At 38.3% G+C, this 18,204-nt stretch overlaps 1 protein-coding gene across 1 annotated transcript; it reads left to right on the plus strand.

Annotated features, from left to right (window-relative positions):
- The first annotated feature begins 1,177 nt into the window (after positions 1-1,177).
- LOC124376416 (NACHT, LRR and PYD domains-containing protein 12-like) lies at positions 1,178-17,856 on the plus strand. Its single transcript, XM_046835495.1, has 13 exons — positions 1,178-1,289; positions 3,331-3,434; positions 3,682-3,774; positions 4,802-6,595; positions 7,001-7,174; positions 7,396-7,569; positions 8,157-8,330; positions 10,680-10,853; positions 11,839-12,012; positions 12,431-12,604; positions 15,398-15,559; positions 17,146-17,319; positions 17,653-17,856. Exons 2-13 carry the CDS (start codon positions 3,391-3,393, stop codon positions 17,657-17,659), a joined length of 3,318 nt encoding a protein of 1,105 aa, XP_046691451.1. The 5' UTR covers positions 1,178-1,289; positions 3,331-3,390; the 3' UTR covers positions 17,660-17,856.
- Positions 17,857-18,204: the final 348 nt, after the last annotated feature.

An 18,204-nucleotide genomic window follows, 5' to 3' on the forward strand; every position in this document is an offset into this window, starting at 1 on the left:
ACTCATTCATAAATTAGTTGCAGCAAAAATGCTGATTAGTGATGTAATTTTTCATTAATCTGCTCTATTAGCGATTAAAATATGACTTATCTAGTGAACGTTAGCTTGTTTACAATAGCTTGTAGCATAGTGCTACACATAGACATACATAGACACTAACACACCAAAGCCGTTTCCCATGCAGTGGTATAATGATAATTTTACATTAACACACAATTAGCATATTGTTTATCTGTGCATTTACTAAATGAGCACTGTGCTATGCCCCAACTGACCCCACTGTATTTTTATGATCAATTTCTATTCTGTTCTTAAGTGTCTTCATTCATTTTAAATACAATTTCTAAACTTTTTTTATTTAATTCCTTGTTTTGCTTTGTCATTGAACCTGAGAAAAACGTAATAACCATAATGACGCCATAAAGTCTCCATGCTACAATAATAATGATAAAAGCAAAGTTTTTCACTGTGGGGACACTGTGGGGACACTGTGGGGACACGGAGTCTTTATAAGTACAATTTGACTGTATTATTTGTGTCCCGCTTCAAAAATTGCTCATGAGAAATTTTATATTTATTGTCCCCCCCTACTGTTAAATGAAATTTACGCCCATGTCCATGCCACAGTCTGATCTCCTCCATGCCAGTCTGATCTCCTCCATGCCACAGTCTGATCTCCTCCATGCCACAGTCTGATCTCCTCCATGCCACGCTCAATTAAGGCAGTAATTAAAGCAAAAGGAGCCTCGACTAAGTATTGAGTACAGATACAGTAAATAAACAGTTTCCAGAAGACCAACAATTCACTCAAAATGGTTTTGATTGGTCTCATGAAGTTCTCATTGGTGGGTTTTTGTTAAATGGGAGCCACAATTATCAACATAAAAAGAAATAAACACTTGAAATATATCAAAGTGTGTGTGTGTGTGTGTGTGTGTGTGTGTGTGTGATGAATCTATATAATACACCAGTTTTACTTTTTGTATTAAATTACTAAAATAATTCAACTTTTTCTTTATATTCTTATTTATTGAGATGAAGGTTGTGTGATTGTGTAGAGGAGCAGATTCTCTATTCAATACCAAGTGTTTATAAAGGAATGATTAATAATTGTGTATAATGTAGTTTGTTACTGGGTTTAGTTGAAGGTCACATCAGGTCTTAACAGTGTTTTAACTGAAAGACTGTAAATCTGCTTTGTTCCTCTGCTCCATGGAGAAACTGTGAAAGTGAAAGTGAAAAAGTCTGAACACAGACGACGTGAACACAACCAGCCTCGCTAACAGAAGGTAAAATATTCACTATTATTTACTTGTAAAACTTTTTAAATGCATCGCTGTGTATAAACATGTATGTGAATTGAGTAAATGTGTTTCGGCTTCTTTTATTGAGGAATCAACCGAGAAAAGTGAATAAAAGTGAACGCGACTTTTTCCATCACCAAAGGCGACATAAAGACTCGTTTATAAGATCATCACTTCATGAACCCTTCAGAATCAGCGCTCAGGAGAAATACACGCTGGACTGCGGTATTGCCTGATGTTACAGGTGTTGTGCCTAATTCAGACCCCCGGTACACGTTTTCTTCAAATTGATCTTTTGGCGTTAGGATCAGGAAAACATTTGACCCAACCTTCCGTGTTTTTAGTGCCATCTACAGGAAATACGACGGTACTGTCCGCGTGCACGCGAAGGGGGGTTGATTTCAGACCGGGGTCTGAATTAGGCACAACACCGGCCGGGATACAAGGAGCCGGAAACGGTGTGCGAGAAAGCGGAAGCGCGGCAGGCGAGCCGGTATTAGCGTTAGGCTAAAGGGCTTCACCCTGACCGCTAGGTGCCGCCGTCCATTCTCCGCTTTAATAACCAGGACTTCCTCACGCTAAAGCGGAAACTCGGGGGACGCTTCTGTTTTCGTTGTTTTACGGAAAACTTGAAGCGACGCCATTCAGCTAAACCGCTTTAAACCGGTCACCGCACTACACCGCACTAAACCACCATTCATTTATTCTCTTCTCTGCCTCGCGCACTTACAGCGCGCATTAACCGCACACGGTTTGAACTGGCCAATCAAATGTCAGTGGGCGTGGTTTCAGTGATTGCAGCTGTAACGTAGTGATGGCACGTGTTTTCTTTTCCATCTGATAACAATGACTTTCACCAGGATGAGTATGAAACATAAACAAAGATTACTGACAGAGAGAAATTATATCCAGTCCTCCGTTGTGACGTTACATATCAGAACACCATAAACACAAACATTGTCTCACTGTGGACTAAGAGGACAAACATCCAGAATAAGATGTTTTCATATTTATCCAGATTCTGTGGCCTTAACTTAAAGAAATGCATGTATTCTCTAATATACATTTCCATTGCACCTTAAGACAATAATCACATGGCAAAATATCACGAGTAGCTGGTAATACGTCTTATATTGCAAATATATTGTAATGCAAAAAAAGCGAGGAATAAATGATAAACTCTGTGATTGGAATAAGAGAACAGATATATATAAGTTTCTGACTACTAACAGGTCTGTTAATCCTGACAGGTAAAATGATATGTTCATGAATTTACTCTTCCCACAGTTACCAAACATTAAATAATGAGTATATTACAGTATTCAGTCCTCTTTGTTAGCAGGCTGCTTTGTTGAATTGCAGTGATTTGGACTTTATTCCTGCAAGTGAAGGACACAGGAAGTAAGAAAGCTGTTTCAATTCCTTTAACTGCGACAGTAGCTCAAACATAAATCCCATCAGCCACTGAACCTCACATGAGCGAGCTACATGTCACTTATCACTCACACCTGAACCACAATGTCTATAATCACCACTTGATAAGTCTTACCTTTCACAGCTCTTTAGCCTTGTTTCTTTTTTTGTGGTGGTAGTGGTGGTTAATGTTGATTAGTGGTGGTTGTTGTGGTTGTTGTGGTGGTTAGTTGTGGTGGTTGTTGTGGTGGTTAGTTGTGGTGGTTTTTGTGGTGGTAGTGGTGGTTAGTGGTGGTTGTTGTGGTGGTAGTGGTGGTTAGTGGTGGTTGTTGTGGTGGTTAGTGGTGGTTTTTGTGGTGGTAGTGGTGGTTGTTGTGGTGGTTAGTGGTGGTTGTTGTGGTGGTAGTGGTGGTTAGTGGTGGTTGTTGTGGTAGTGGTGGTAAGCATGTGCTTATGGTCATGTTAATGCTTTTGTTTATGGTTTATTTAGTGTTCTGTTTCATGGTCTTAGTTTCTTTGGGGGGTTTTGATACAGTATTTGAAATTGAACATAATTTGCACTTATCCTCACTTTTCATGAGATTGTATTCATGTGGACTGTAACCTATTGCAGGTGAAGAATTCAGACCTTGGTGTTCACATCTCTGTAAAATTTCTTTACTAATAGTGAAAGATGAATCACTTGAAACCCGATGGAGTTCCACCATTCAAAAAGAGGTAAAGCTACTATTACTTTATTTTATAGTGAAATATTTAACGAGTTAAATATTAAATATTATTTAATGAGAGTTATAAAGAACGAGGTCATAGAGAACTCTAATATCATGCTGTGTGCCCATAAAGAAACACCAAGGACAATCACATGATTATTACTTTTTTATTGCCATTTATATTAAGATTATTATAACATTACCTACTGACCAGAATTTAATAGTAATATCTGTTTGTTTACTAAAACCTGCAGAGAGAAATCAGCCCCTGCTCGAGCCAGCAGTGATGTAAATACAGATCCTCCATCAAAAAAAGTAAAACAGGAAGATCTCTCATCTACACTGAGGTAATGTCTCCTCTTAGTTAACACTTTTAACCCTTCAACTCATTTGTCTAAAACACTATACAGCACAGCGTTCTCTCAGGAACTAGTTCCAGGTGTAGCATGAATAATGTGTTCAATGTGCTTTTTGTTACGCTCATTTTGGGTTATTTCTCTCCAGACCCCCAGAGCACATCTTTAAACAGATTTTACATTTCTACTTTTGTTTTTGCCATTTCCTTACTTGTTTGTGTACAGTTCTTTAATTTGACCTTAATTGTCACAGTAATAAAGTTAAATCTAATCTGTTAGTCTTTTGAAAGTGTTAAGTAGGTCAGTTGCTAAGTGTAGAAAGTTAACACGTTGTGCAGCTGGTTTATATTTATGTCAGGCGTGGCCTGGTTGTTAAAGCTCTCTACATTTTTGCGGTGCTAGGTTTTTGTGTTTTTGCAGTGTTTTTTTTTTTTTTTTTGGTGTTTTTATTAAAATTAGTTGTGCAATTTTCATCCGTCTCCACCCTTGCTCCACGGGTCACCCTCCACATGACTTAAAGCTTTAACCAATTCAGAATGCAGCAGCATGAACATCACCAAGGCTGGATCTGACAGAATAGCCACATAACAGCTAACAAGCTGTACCGACCCATTCACATAGAATTTTATGAATGCTGCTTGTCATAATGTAACACGTTTTATTATTCTATATTATAATATGTTTTATTGTATAACTATTATTATTTTTATTATTATTCTAGTATTATAAACTTCTCTCCAACCACTGTAATGGCTTTCAGATCAGATAGATAGATAGATAGATAGATAGATAGATAGATAGATAGATAGATAGATAGATAGATAGATAGATAGATAGATAGATAGATAGATAGATAGATAGATAGATAGATAGATAGATAGATAGATAGATAGATAGATAGATAGATAGATAGATAGTCTAGACTATACTATACTATACTATACAATTAGATTCTCAAGTACATAGTTGTTTAAAATAAAATTACAAAAATTGTGCTTAATATCTCACTATTTAACAGGTGTAAGTCTGAAAGCACTGGACCTCATGTTCAGGAGATATGTAAATTCAATCTGATAAAGAAGTTTCAGCACTTGAATGAGGTGATGACAAATCAGAGAAACCCAAAACTTCTCAATGAGATCTACACAGATCTCTACATCACAGAAGGAGACAGTGGAAAAGTCAATAAGGAACATGAGGTGAGACAGATCGAGGCAGCATCCAGGAGAGCAGCAACAGCAGAAACACCTATCAAATGCAGTGAGATCTTTGAACCCTTGTCTGAAGAAGACAAACCCATCAGGATCGTTCTGACAAAGGGAGTTGCTGGCATTGGAAAAACAGTCTCTGTGCAGAAATTCATTTTAGACTGGGCTGAAGGGAAAACAAATCTGGATGTTCTACTTATATTTCCACTTCCTTTCAGAAAGCTCAATCTGATAAAGGATCAAAAACTGTGCCTGGTGGAGCTTCTTCACTTCTTTTTAAAGGAGATAAAAGAAATGAATATTTCCGGACTGGACAAAGTTCTGTTCATTTTTGATGGTTTGGATGAGTGTCGTTTCCCTCTGGATTTCCAGAACACAGTGAGATTGTGTGATGTAACTGAACCAGCATCAGTAGATGTTCTGTTGATAAACCTGATCAAAGGAAACCTGCTTCCCTCTGCTCTCATCTGGATCACCTCCAGACCAGCAGCAGCTGATCAAATCCCCCCTGAGTGTGTAGATCGAGTCACAGAGGTACGAGGGTTCAATGACCCACAAAAGGAGGAATATTTCAGGAAGAGGATCAGTGATCAGAGCCTGAGCAGCAGAATCATCACACACCTGAAGTCATTAAGAAGCATCTACATCATGTGCCACATCCCAGTCTTCTGCTGGATTTCAGCCACTGTTCTAGAGAGAATGTTGGGTGAAGCAGAGAGTGGAGAGATCCCCAAGACTCTGACTCAAATGTACACACACTTCCTCATCATTCAGACCAACTTCATAAAGAAAAAGTACACAAAGAGCCAAGAGGCAGATAAAGAAATGGTTCTGAAACTGGGGAAACTGGCTTTTCAGCAGCTGATGAAGGGCAACCTGATCTTCTATGAGGAAGACTTGATGGAGTGTGGCATTGATGTGAAAGAAGCATCAGTGTATTCAGGTGTGTGTACACAGATCTTCAGAGAGGAGTTTGGGCTTCACCAGAGTAAAGTGTACTGTTTTGTTCATCTGAGCATTCAGGAACATCTCGCAGCTCTGTATGTGCACCTGACTTTTATAAATGAAACGAAAAATGTTTTTCAGAAGAGTCAGTTTTCTAAAAGGTCCATGCGGCTCAGAGACATTCCAGTGTCAGATGTTTACAAGAGTGCTGTAGATCAGGCTTTACAGAGTAAAAATGGACATCTGGATCTTTTCCTTCGCTTTCTTCTGGGTCTCTCACTGGAGTCCAATCAGAACCTACTACAAACCATAATGACACAGACAGGAAGTAGCTCTCACAACACACAGGAAACAGTTGTTTACATCAAGAAGAAGATCAGAGAGAATCCATCAACAGAGAAATCCCTCAATCTGTTCCACTGTCTGAATGAACTGGAAGAACATTCTCTCGTTGAGGAAATCCAACAGTACCTGCAATCTGGAGATTTACATCAAAACAAACTTTCTTCTTCTCAGTGGTCTGCTGTGGTGTTTGTGTTACTGACATCAGCACAGGAACAGGATGTGTTTGACCTTAATAAATATATAAACATAGACTGTACACCAGAGGAAGTTCTTTTGAAGCTCCTGCCTGTGGTTGCAGCATCCAGAAAAGCTGAGTAAGTAATGTTGAATTTGACGGTTACACTGTTTATGTTAGCAGCAGAGGAGATGGAAATATTTTATCAGATTCTCTGATGGATCGCATACTTCTTACAAATCATCAGTGAAAATGTTTTCTGTATGCAGTACATCAATACTACATTCAATATAGAATCATTACACAATGCATTACATAGGGAGGTTTATGGACGTGGTGAGGGAAGACGTGCAGGTAGTTGGTTTAAAAGAGGCAGATGTAGATGACAGTAGTATGGAGATGGATGATCTGCTGTGGTGACCCCTAACAGGAGCAGCCAAAAGAAGAAGAAGACACAATGCATTACGTAGCCTGTTTCATTATGACTAAATTAAATTGGTGTGTTATGCTAGTGGAATTGTACCCTGAATTTTGTTATTTGCAGTTTTAGTAATTGTGACCTGAAAGAAAAAGGCTGTGCAGGATTGGCCTCAGTGCTCAGCTCTGATTCCTCCAATCTGAGAGAACTGGATCTGTCTGGGAACAGATTCAAAAATTCAGGAATGAAGGGTCTTGCTCTGGGTATGAAGAATCCTCACTGTAAACTGGAGATACTGAAGTAAGATTCTTTCTCCGAAATATAAATGACAAGAGATTATATATAATCACTCATAAATCACTCAGTATTTTAATTAACATTTGTCCATGATACTGTATGTAAAAAGTAAATGAAAATTGTACACATCTTTTAATTCATTTGGTCAGCTAGGCTTAGCTAGACTTGATGTTTCAATCTGTGTGTTCTGAGAGCGTGAAGTGTGTGTCATTGTCTCTTTGCAGGTTCTGTAGTTGTCGTTTCTCAGATGAAGGTTGTGCTGCTCTGGCTTCAGCTCTGACATCAAACCCCTCACACCTGAGAGAACTGGATCTGTCTGGGAATTATCTCAAAGATGCAGGAATGAAATGTCTCTCTGCTGTACTGAGGAACCCTTACTTTAAACTGGAGATACTGAGGTAAATTATCGCATAACCTGCTCCTCAGCAGGTGGGGGGGGGTTGGGTATTCTTCAGGACATCTATCATCAGGGTTTGCACAGTGGGACCTTTTTACTTTATTGTCTAAGAAGCCAAATACTGAATATCACATATGAACAAATGATACATACTGAGTAAATAACATTTCAGACACAATATGGACGAATGCTCTGTTTTTCTTTTTGTTTTTTTGGCGTTGCTAGAGGAAATAGATACTGAAGAAGCTAGACACACATGATTTGTACATTCCTTTTAGGTGCTTCTGTCACCAAGTCAAATTCCTTGTGTGTAAACATACTTAAATACGTAAATAAATTCTGATTCTGAAATTTGACATTAATATAAATTAAAAAGACAAAGTTGATTATATATTATGAAGACTAATAACAACCTGCTAAAATTCCACAAGCATGTTTTATTAAACTGGTTGTATTATATTTGCTGCTTCTACATGTAGTAGTTCCATACTTTATGTATTGCTGTGGTAGAGATGAAAGTGGCAGTGGAGCAGCAATTTTCTGCTTCTGAACTGAGAGAGTAAAGAGTGTATCATTGTCTTTCTGCAGGTTGAATCGTTGTGGTGTTTCAGATGAAAGCTGTTCTGCTCTGGCTTCAGCTTTGAGATCAAACCCCTCACACTTGAGAGAAGTGGATTTGTCTAAAAATTATCTAAGAGACTCAGGGGTGAAGTGTCTCTCTAATGGACTGGAGAATCCTCTCTGTAAACTGGAGACACTAAAGTAAGATCTTTCATCTCAATTACACACATTCTACATTAGTGATGCTTAAGCAGAGGTTTTAGGTTCAGCATCAAATATCACTACACTCTGATTAAATCCACCCCAGTGGAATGACCCTGAATTATTATCGGTTTGAATATTTTTTCTTTGGGCCTAGAGCATAGTTTTAACCTAAAAGTGGCAGTGCCAAGTTTTCTTATTTTTAACAATTATAACATATTTGCATTATATTTAGGAGAGATGGCAGTGGAGTTTTTAACCAGTATTAACCAATCATTATCAATTTTGTTTGTGGACAGGGTTGTGAAAACTCTGTCAAATTCAATTTTATGTGTATTTTTTATTTTTTTTTATTATTTGCCAATTAAACAGTTAAAAACATATTTTTTTGCAAGAACCACTCTCTCTGAATAAAGAGCAGTATTCCTATTGCCAATTTGAACATTGCTTAGACACTAAATCTATAATTAATGTTAGAATTAAGATTAAGGTAAGCAGTAAGTAGTTACCAACATTTTTGCACTTGACTATCTAACTAGTTCATGTTACAGTTTTATGTTACTATTAAACGGAACAGCAATAAATAAGTTAGCAAGCAGTGGCAGCAACCAGTATCAGGGATTTCTTCCTCACTCTTTTTGTAGAAGTACATGGCATGATGAATGAGGAAAATGAAAGAGAGAGAGAAGGTTGGATGGTGTGGAGATGTGAAGCAGGAAGTGGATAGGATTAGTAAGGAGGAAGTGGAGAGGATGAAGAGTGGAAAGTCGGTAGGACCAGATGACATACCGGTAGAAGCATGGAGATGTTTGGGAGAGATGCAGTGGAGTTTTTAACCAGATTGTTTAACAGGATTTTGGAAGGTGAGAAGATGCCTGAGGAATGGAGAAGGAGTGTGTTGGTACTGATCTTTAAGAATAAGGGAGATGTCCAGACCTGCAGTAACTACAGGGGAATAAGGTTGGTCAGTCACACGATGAAGTTATGAGAAAGAGTAGTGGAAGCCAGGCTGAGAGAAGGTGACCCTCTGTGAGCAGCAGTATGGTTTCATGCCGAGGAAGAGCACCACAGACACATTATTTGCTTTGAGAATATTGATGGAGAAGTATAGAGAAGGTCAGAAGAAGTTGCATTGTGTGTTTGTATATTTAGAGAAAGTGGAGAGGAGTTGTGGTATTGTATGAGGAAGTCTGGTGTGTCAGAAGTATGTGAGGGTGGTGCAGGACATGTATGAGGACAGTGTGAAGTGTGCAGTAGGAACAACAGGCTGGTTCAAGGTGAAGGTTGGACTGCATCAAGGATCAGCTCTGAGCCCTTTCCTGTTTGCAGTGGTGATCGACAGGCTGACGGACGAGTTCAGACAGGAGTCTCTGTGGACTATGATATTTGTGGATGATATTGTTACTTGTGGTGAAAGTTGGGAGCAGGTTGAGAAGATCCTGTAGAGGTGGAGGTATGTGCTGGAGAGAAAAGGGAATGAAAGTCAGCAGGAGTAAGACAAAGTACATGTGTGTGAATAAGAGGGAGGGCAGTGGAGGGGTGCGGTAGCAGGGAGAAGATATGAAGAAGGTAGAGGTGTTCAGGTACCTGGGGTCAACAGTGCAGAGTAATAGTGTGTGCTAGAGAAGTGAAGAAAAGAGTGCAGGCAGGGTGGAGTGTGTGGAGAAGAGTGATAGCAGGAGTGATTTGTAATAGAAGAGTACCTGTGAGAGTGAAAGGGAAAGTTTATAGGACTGTGGTGAGACCTGAGATGATGTATGGTTTAGAGACAGTGGCATTGAGTAAAAGACAGGAGGTGGAGCTGGAGGTAGCAGAGCTGAAGATGTTGAGTTTTTTATTGGGAGTGATGGCGATGGACAGGATTAGAAACTTCCAGGTGAATGCTTAGGCACTGGTATGATGGTCAAAGTCTTCAGGCAGCTAGAAACCGTCTCTTGGGTCAGTTAAAGGGTTGAAGATATCAGTAAAGACCTGTGCCAGTTGTCCAGCGCATGTTTTGAAAACACGTCCCGGTATGCAGTCTGGACCAGTTACCTTGCGTGTATCCACTCTGCTAAACGCTGAATGGTTGGTGTCGGTTTGTAGTCTGTGATGGTCTGGATGCCTTTGCACATGCGTCTGTGGTCAGAGTTGTGGAAGTGCTCTTCGATATGGAGTTTGAATGTGTGTTTGGATCTACGAATGCCTTTTTTTTTTCAGGTTGGCCCTGGCTCTGCTGTAGTCCTCTGTGTTCTCAGATTTAAAAGCAGAATTTTTTCTCCTAACAGGAGATGGACCTCAAAATTCATCCACGGCTTCTGCTTAGGAAAGTATTTGAACAATTAAGAGTGTGTCATTGTCTCTCTGCAGGTTGTGTGGTTGTGATGTCACTGATGAAGGTTGTGCTGCTCTGACTTCAGCTCTGAGATCAAACCCCTCACACCTGAGAGAACTGGATCTGTCTGAGAATAAACTCAGAGACTCAGGTGTGAAATGTCTCTCTGCTGTACTGGAGAATCCTCACTGTAAGCTGGAGATACTGAGGTAAGATCATCTGAAGTCACATGACCTGCTCTTCAGTAAGATTTGATTGTTAATCATAAACATAATAATGTCAAGCAGTCATTCATGCAATGGTGTGCAAAATCATGATCCTACTGAACAGCTACTTCAATTAGCGAATCCAAAATTATGTACTAAAGTATTTGCAGTATGTGCTCTCAATCCAACAGTGTGTCTGCTTTCTTCCAATCTACATTATATTGTATTAGACACATCACCTCAGTTTGAAGCTTGTAGCACAAACCTTAAAATCTATTACCTGACGTTTAATTTATGGTTGTGCATCATACACTATTTCAGATTTATAAGTACACTTTATTAAATTACCTAACAAATAATAACCTGGAGTCATTTAATTTAAAGGTGTATTGATTTGGTCTATTGTCAAGAAAAAATTTTAGGAAGTGTGACTGCATTCATGAGACTTGGGAGTTTATCCCTGAAACTGAGAATGCTCAACTGCCCTAATTAATATTAACAATTGCCTCTTTTCATATCACCCAATCCTATAACTACATTTACAGCATTCAGCAGACACTCTGATCTAGTGTAACTTACATTCTGCAGTTTCAGCTTATTGGTGCAGGGATTTGAACTCACAACCTCTTGATCTGAAGCCAAACATCTTAACCTCTGAGCTACCACTTCCCCATCTTATAACTAAAGATGTTCACTGGAGCTGAGATATAAAACTTTGTCTCAGGATTTGAAAAGATAAGAAATAATAAAATGTGTCACTGTGCTCCAGAATCACCACAGCCATCCCACCATATTTATGCACATAGAGGTGAAAATATTTTTAGTGTACTTTAGAAAAACTAAAGCATTCTGACAATGTATAAATCTTATAGATCCTACAGACTCCTCAGAACACTACAATAAACACGTGTATTCCATACTCATTCCTGACATGCATTCGCATACATTTTGTTGAGAGAGTGGTGTGTGTGTCATTGTCTCTCTGCAGGTTGTGTTATTGTGGTGTCTCAGATGAAGGTTGTGCTGCTCTGACTTCAGCTCTGAGATCAAACCCCTCACACCTGAGAGAACTGGAACTGTCAAGGAATAAATTCAGAGACTCAGGAATGAAGTGTCTCTCTGCTGTACTGGAGAATCCACACTGTAACCTGGAGATACTGAGGTAAGATCATCTCTCTGAGAGTCACATGATCTGCTCCTCAGTAACACACATTCACTAATAGTGAGACTGAAACAGTGGTTCAGCTTTAGGTCCTGAGTTAAATAATTTTATATCACTTTAACACTGATTAATGTGATGTATTAATCTAGCTAAATAAACTGCACCTACAGCCGTCCCACAGCACATACCCCAACTATTATCTCAGTAATTTAAAGGAAATATTTTGTCTCTAAATATATTTTAAATTAAACCTGCAATTAAATATTTAGTGGAACCAGTACAGGCCATACATCCCACACCTGATAAATGTTACATATTACTGAAAATATGAACATATTTGTTCTCCATAATGAGGTAAACACCCAGAAAATAATTACTTTTTTCAACCTGGATCTAAAAAGTATTTCTCTCTACACAGGTTGTGTGGTTGTGATGTCTCAGATGAAGGTTGTGCTGCTCTGACTTCAGCACTGAGATCAAACCCCTCACACCTGAGAGAACTGGATATGTCCTGGAATGAAATCAGAGACTCAGGAGTGAAGATTCTCTCTGCTGTACTGGAGAATCCTCACTGTAAACTGGAGATACTGAGGTAAGATCATCTCTCTGAGAGTCACATGACCTGCTCCTCAGACAAACACACTGATTAATTCAACACTTACACACACACACACACACACACACAACATACAACATGTTGTCGGGATAGTGGGAAAGCAAAAAAAAAAAAAAAAAAGTCAGAATCCACCATCTCTCTTTTCCTCAAAGAAATATACTGCTGGTGAGGCGAACATATAACTGTAAACTTAGCATGCTTCAGACATTTGGGTTTCAAAAAAAGATACTGGATAGGCGTAGCCTTTGTCAGTCTGCTTTTGACATGAGGAACCCAAGCTCAACCTGATGGTCTTCCTAGGGAGGACCTGTTTGACTGATGAGCCTGTCAAGACCCAAAACCCAGCAAACTCGAAGGTGGGCTCCCGAGTGATGCTCTAACCCAAACAGCCTTTTGTTACAACCAACAATATTTCACAGATTGTATTGTATGGGTTGTGTTTGGAATAGCAAACCTGCATGGACTAGGCATACAGACACCAGTCCAGGTGTTCCTGCATTCCAAAACAGTAATGCCATGCCTACCTCAATGTCACAAAGGAGCAAGCTGAAAAGTTTGTTTAGAAGCCGGAACGGGGAGCTCGGTAGCAATGTTTGATTTTGCTTCATGATTCTGTTCCATTGTTTTTATTGGTGTGATGATCTGGTTATGACATACACTATATTGCCAAAGTATTCGGTCACTTGGTCATTAGTTTGGTATTTGATTTTTGAACATTGAATTCCATATTTAGTCCCAATTTGCTCTTATGTTTCCCGCCACTCTTCTGGAAAGCTGTTCCACATTTATCTGAGACTATGTCTGGTCTTTTTCTTCCTCCCCCTGTTTGAGAGCCACCTGCTGGACTCAGGTGACCATTCATACAAACTTCGTTCATGTTATTGGTCAGGTAGCCAGACAAGCTAATGTTTTACAGTTATGGCCATTCATACAGACAATATTCATACTGATGACCAGCCATTAAACAGGCAGGAGTGTGTCCATCAATACACACACACTTTTCAAGCATTTCTATTATTAAAACAAACAGACAAATCATATAAAACTGTAAAGGGAGATATATTGTATCTCACAGATGTAAAATAGGCTCAGATATTCCATCCACTTGCAGATCACCAGGTCCCTGTCGTCACTTCGTGCAAGAATATTTTCTGCATCGCTGCTTCATGCAATCTCCAATAAAACAACTTTTTTGAATGTCCACTTTTTCTTTCCTTTGCGAGCAAACCTGTTTTTTTGAAAGAGCCGAGAGAAGCATCCACTTCCTTCCAGGTGCGTCACAGTGTATGTAACGTGCTCTTTGACCACTAAGAGCTTCTAAAACAAAGAGCTTGCCCATGTGGGAAATAAAAACCTTCTATATATAATTAGAATCCTGCACTTATTGGCTACATTTCCCATCAATAATGAAATAATAGGTTTAAAATGATGGGTGGTGCAGATGGTGGATGGTCTCATTGTGTTTGTAGCTCTATAGTCTATAAAACATGCTTCTTTTTTGTGTTTTAAGTTATTCCGTAACAAATACAAAAAAAACCTTCCCCCCGAGACACAGTATATTACATCGTTATTGTTTTATTGGATTAAAAGTACTTTTTGGCACGTTCAGTGGATCCTTACCTTTCGAAAATAAACTGGGATTTGCATTTGTGACTCATTACACAATACACATACAAACAAGTATTTGGTGCCTATTTGTTGATGTGTTCTGGCTACAGTAATTCAGCAAATACATTCCTTATAAGTGTTCCATTGAAGACGAATCCATCTAAAACCAATGTTTGAAGCTTAGACCTTTAGAATGATATGTTGTTTGTCATGATCACTTTTTATAAAAAAAAATTTTTTGTCCAATTTATTATTTTTTTTTTTAAGGTGTAGCAACATACACTATATTGCCAAAAGTATTGGGTCAGCTGGTCATAAGTACAGTATTTTTTTTGTGCACGTGTTTTTTGCACGTGTTTGTACATGTGTTTTTTGTGCATTGTATTCCACATTTAGTCCCAACTCTTCTAATTCCCTCCACTATTCTGAGAAGAAGTTCCACTAGATTTTGGATTGTTTCTGGACATTTGTGTTCATCATCCACAAGTGTATTATGAAAGGCAGGTACTGATGTGGGTGAGGAGACCTGGGGTGCAGCCAGCGTTCACATTCATCCCAAAGGTGTTCAGTAGGGATGAAATCAGAGCTCGATAGAAGGCCACTCAAGATCTTCTTTCCAAGCATTTTAACCACATCTTCAGGGAGCTCACTTTGGGCACAGGTACATTGCCATGCTGGAACAGATTTGGGTTTTCAAGTTTAAGTGAATGCATCATTTTATTATAGCGCCATCTAAAGACATCCTGTACAAGAGCACCTCCAGCTTTGTGCTAACAGTTTGGAAAAGAAGCACATATAGCAGAAAGGTCCGGTGACCCAATACTTTTGGCAATATAGTGTATATTATAAGTGCTGATACGTATGTAGATACACAAACATATAGACATAGCTAGTAAATGTACCTTACTTACAGTTATATATTTTTTAAACAGCTAACAGAAAGCCATTACATAATGGATTTCAATCAATTACATTCAATTCTTACATTATTAAAATCCTTAAATGTTTTTAACAAATGTAATTGTTGTGCTGTAGACCGTGCATTCGTCTTATATCCCTCAACTAAACTTTGGCTTGATGGAGCACACATCACAAATGCCTTTCTGAACTGCTCTTTGTGTTCTGAACTGAGAAAGTAGTGTGTCCATTGTCGCTCTGCAGGTTGTGCAGTTGTGGTGTATCAGATGAAGGCTGTGCTGCTCTGGGATCAAACCCCTCACACCTGAGAGAACTGGATCTGTCTTGGAATAAACTTGGAGACTCAGGAGTGAAGTGTCTCTCTGCTGTACTGGAGAATCCTCACTGTAAACTGGAGACATTGAGGTAAGATCATATTCCTGAGAGTCACATGACCTGCTCCTCAGCAAAGCCAGTTTTACACTGTAAAATTCCAGAGATCTATTATGATTATTGCTTTTCACTCGAAGAATATGAATATAATTTAATAATAACACTGTGGTAATGTGTTTTTGATAATGTGTCAATATTTTCACTCCGCAAGAGAGCATAAAAATTTTCACATTGTTAAATCAATAAAATACGTGGCCAGTGATTGCATGCACAATATCAAGTTGCAAATCTGAAATCTGCAATTCATCCTCTATTTCTTTTCATGCCTTTTTGTTTCTACACTTATCCTTCAGTTGACACATTATAGAAACATTCTGACTATTGGTGCAATTCAGCAAACTTTCTATTTCTTTTTCTTTCACTGTTGCCACAATCATGTGCTGTAAACATTTGACCATCTCCCATTAGTAGATTTTAGATGAGGGATGTTTCAGCAATAACCGAGACTTCCTAATTGGATGCAGCTGCCCTAAACCTGATGAAAAAGTATTCTCTTTATATAACTATGTACAATAGAGTCATCATTTGCTAATGCGTACTCAGGCGCTAATTGTAATTAGCTTGTAAGCAATTTATGAATGTAAGCATCAGAGCAGTTTTTGAATAAACATTTTTTAACATGAACTTTATTTAGTTTAAATGATCAACTCAATTATGGATATTTGAGTGCAAAACGGTTGCAAAATGTTTGTAGCAATTCGACATTCTTTTGGATTCTGTCTGTTTTTTCCACATTAAATCTTTATGCTGTTCATTTGGAGACATTCCCAACAGAAGATCATTTTAACCTTAAAGTGAAGAGAAATCCAAAGAGAAACAGGGCAACAGGATGAATTATGAAGGGCCAGATTTACAGAATAAGTCAAGATCACTGGTATCTCTGGAGCAGCATGGCAGAAGAGGGAGAGGAAAGTGATGGAGAAAGATGGAAACACAGATTATTAGGGATGCTCATTTTTGTTTAATAGTTAAAAGACTATCTTCAGCTTGGTCAGAGTGCAAAGTAGAGATCTTCTGCAAAAACAAATGTAACATCATAAAAGAGAGAGCCAGAAGGTAACAGGGATATAAAGCTCTAGCCTCTCCACTATACACAACCCTGATTGAACACATTTTTGGGAGTGAGTAGATGGAATAAAAAAATCCCAGTTTACACTACAGATCTTTTGTGAAGCAGGTGTTCAATCCCATCACATCCCATTTGTTCTTGTTCAGGAAAAGTACAGTTTAAAGGAAAAGAAAAAGATAATTTTGAATTTAATGGCTTCAACATGTTTTTCTGTAATAAATGGACATTCGGTGGAACCCAGATGAGGATGAGGTTCCCTCTTGAGTCTGGTTTCTCTCAAGGTTTCTTCCTTCTGCATCTCAGGGAGTTTTTCCTTCACCACAGTCTCCACCGACTTGTTCATCAGGGACAAACTTACACTTATAAACATCATCATTTTTATCTCCACATTATCTGTGTAAAGCTGCTCTGAGACAATGTTCATCATAAAAAAGAGCAATACAAATAAATGAAATGAATTGAATTGAATTGTGTTATTGTCTCTCTGCAGGTTGTGGTATTGTGATGTCTCAGATGAAGGCTGTGCTGCTCTGACTTCAGCTCTAAAATCAAATCCCTCACACCTGAGAGACTTGGATTTATATTTTAACAATGTAGGAGACTCGGGACATAAGCTGCTCTTCAGCCTTAAAGATGATAAACATTACAAACTACAGAACCTGCGGTGGGTTCATTCAGATCAACATGTAAAACATACAGTTCACTTGTATTTGTATTGTGCTTTTAAAAGTGGTCTCAGAAATAATTGTTAACAAAAATAATAGATTAGGAATATAAATATTTATACACTGTCACTATTCATTGATCTACATTACTATATACCCAGTAGGTGACAGGAGTGTTATACAACGAGTTAAACATATTAACATGTAAATAATCTGATCCGATTTCTATAAAGATACTGACTGCAGATTAAGTAAATTAGTAAGTGTTTTTTTTCTCCTTGACTGAGCTTTGAATTTAAAATACTAATATGTTTGTTTTCTTTTATTTTTAGGGTGTAAAGACCTTCGTTTGATAGAGACTCCAATGAAGACATTTTTATTTAACGTTCTCCATCACAGTGGTGTTTATCACATGGGAAACGTAACATTTTGGTGATTTGCAGAGATCTGTTTCTGTTCTTACTTCATGTGATTCTTCCTGTGTGTATAAACATATGCTAAATATTCTTCCATTAAATGACATAATTGATACTTCATATTTTTAGTCGAATCTTCTCCAAATTTGGCTCATATCATCTTGAGGCCTATCTAAATAAAATAATATTTAATATTTAAAGCTGTTCACTCATAAGATTGTCAAATGCAGGAAAGATGATGATTGGATGTATCCTTGGTAAATTTTATCTTTATCTTCAGGACCTTGCCTTACTAGACTTTATCTTCAGGACCTTGCCTTAATGCCCCTAAAAATGTAACACTGGCCACCTATGGTCAAAAACTGACAATTTCCAAATTTTTATTTTAAGAACTTTACAGTAAAACAGTTCTGTGATTCCGTAGTGTAAACACAATTAAGCACAAGCAGAATTCAAAATGTATTATAC

Source organism: Silurus meridionalis, chromosome 22 (assembly GCF_014805685.1).
Source record: "Silurus meridionalis isolate SWU-2019-XX chromosome 22, ASM1480568v1, whole genome shotgun sequence".
In the NCBI taxonomy this organism is placed as follows: Eukaryota; Metazoa; Chordata; class Actinopteri; order Siluriformes; family Siluridae; genus Silurus; species Silurus meridionalis.

Excerpts from the sequence above, each read along its gene's own strand:
- LOC124376416 (XM_046835495.1), top strand. The coding sequence starts at position 3,391 with ATGAATCACTTGAAACCCGATGGAGTTCCACCATTCAAAAAGAG. Across the intron at positions 3,775-4,801 it reads GATCTCTCATCTACACTGAG|GTGTAAGTCTGAAAGCACTG; the intron begins GTAATGTCTCCT and ends ACTATTTAACAG. Across the intron at positions 7,570-8,156 it reads TTTAAACTGGAGATACTGAG|GTTGAATCGTTGTGGTGTTT; the intron begins GTAAATTATCGC and ends GTCTTTCTGCAG.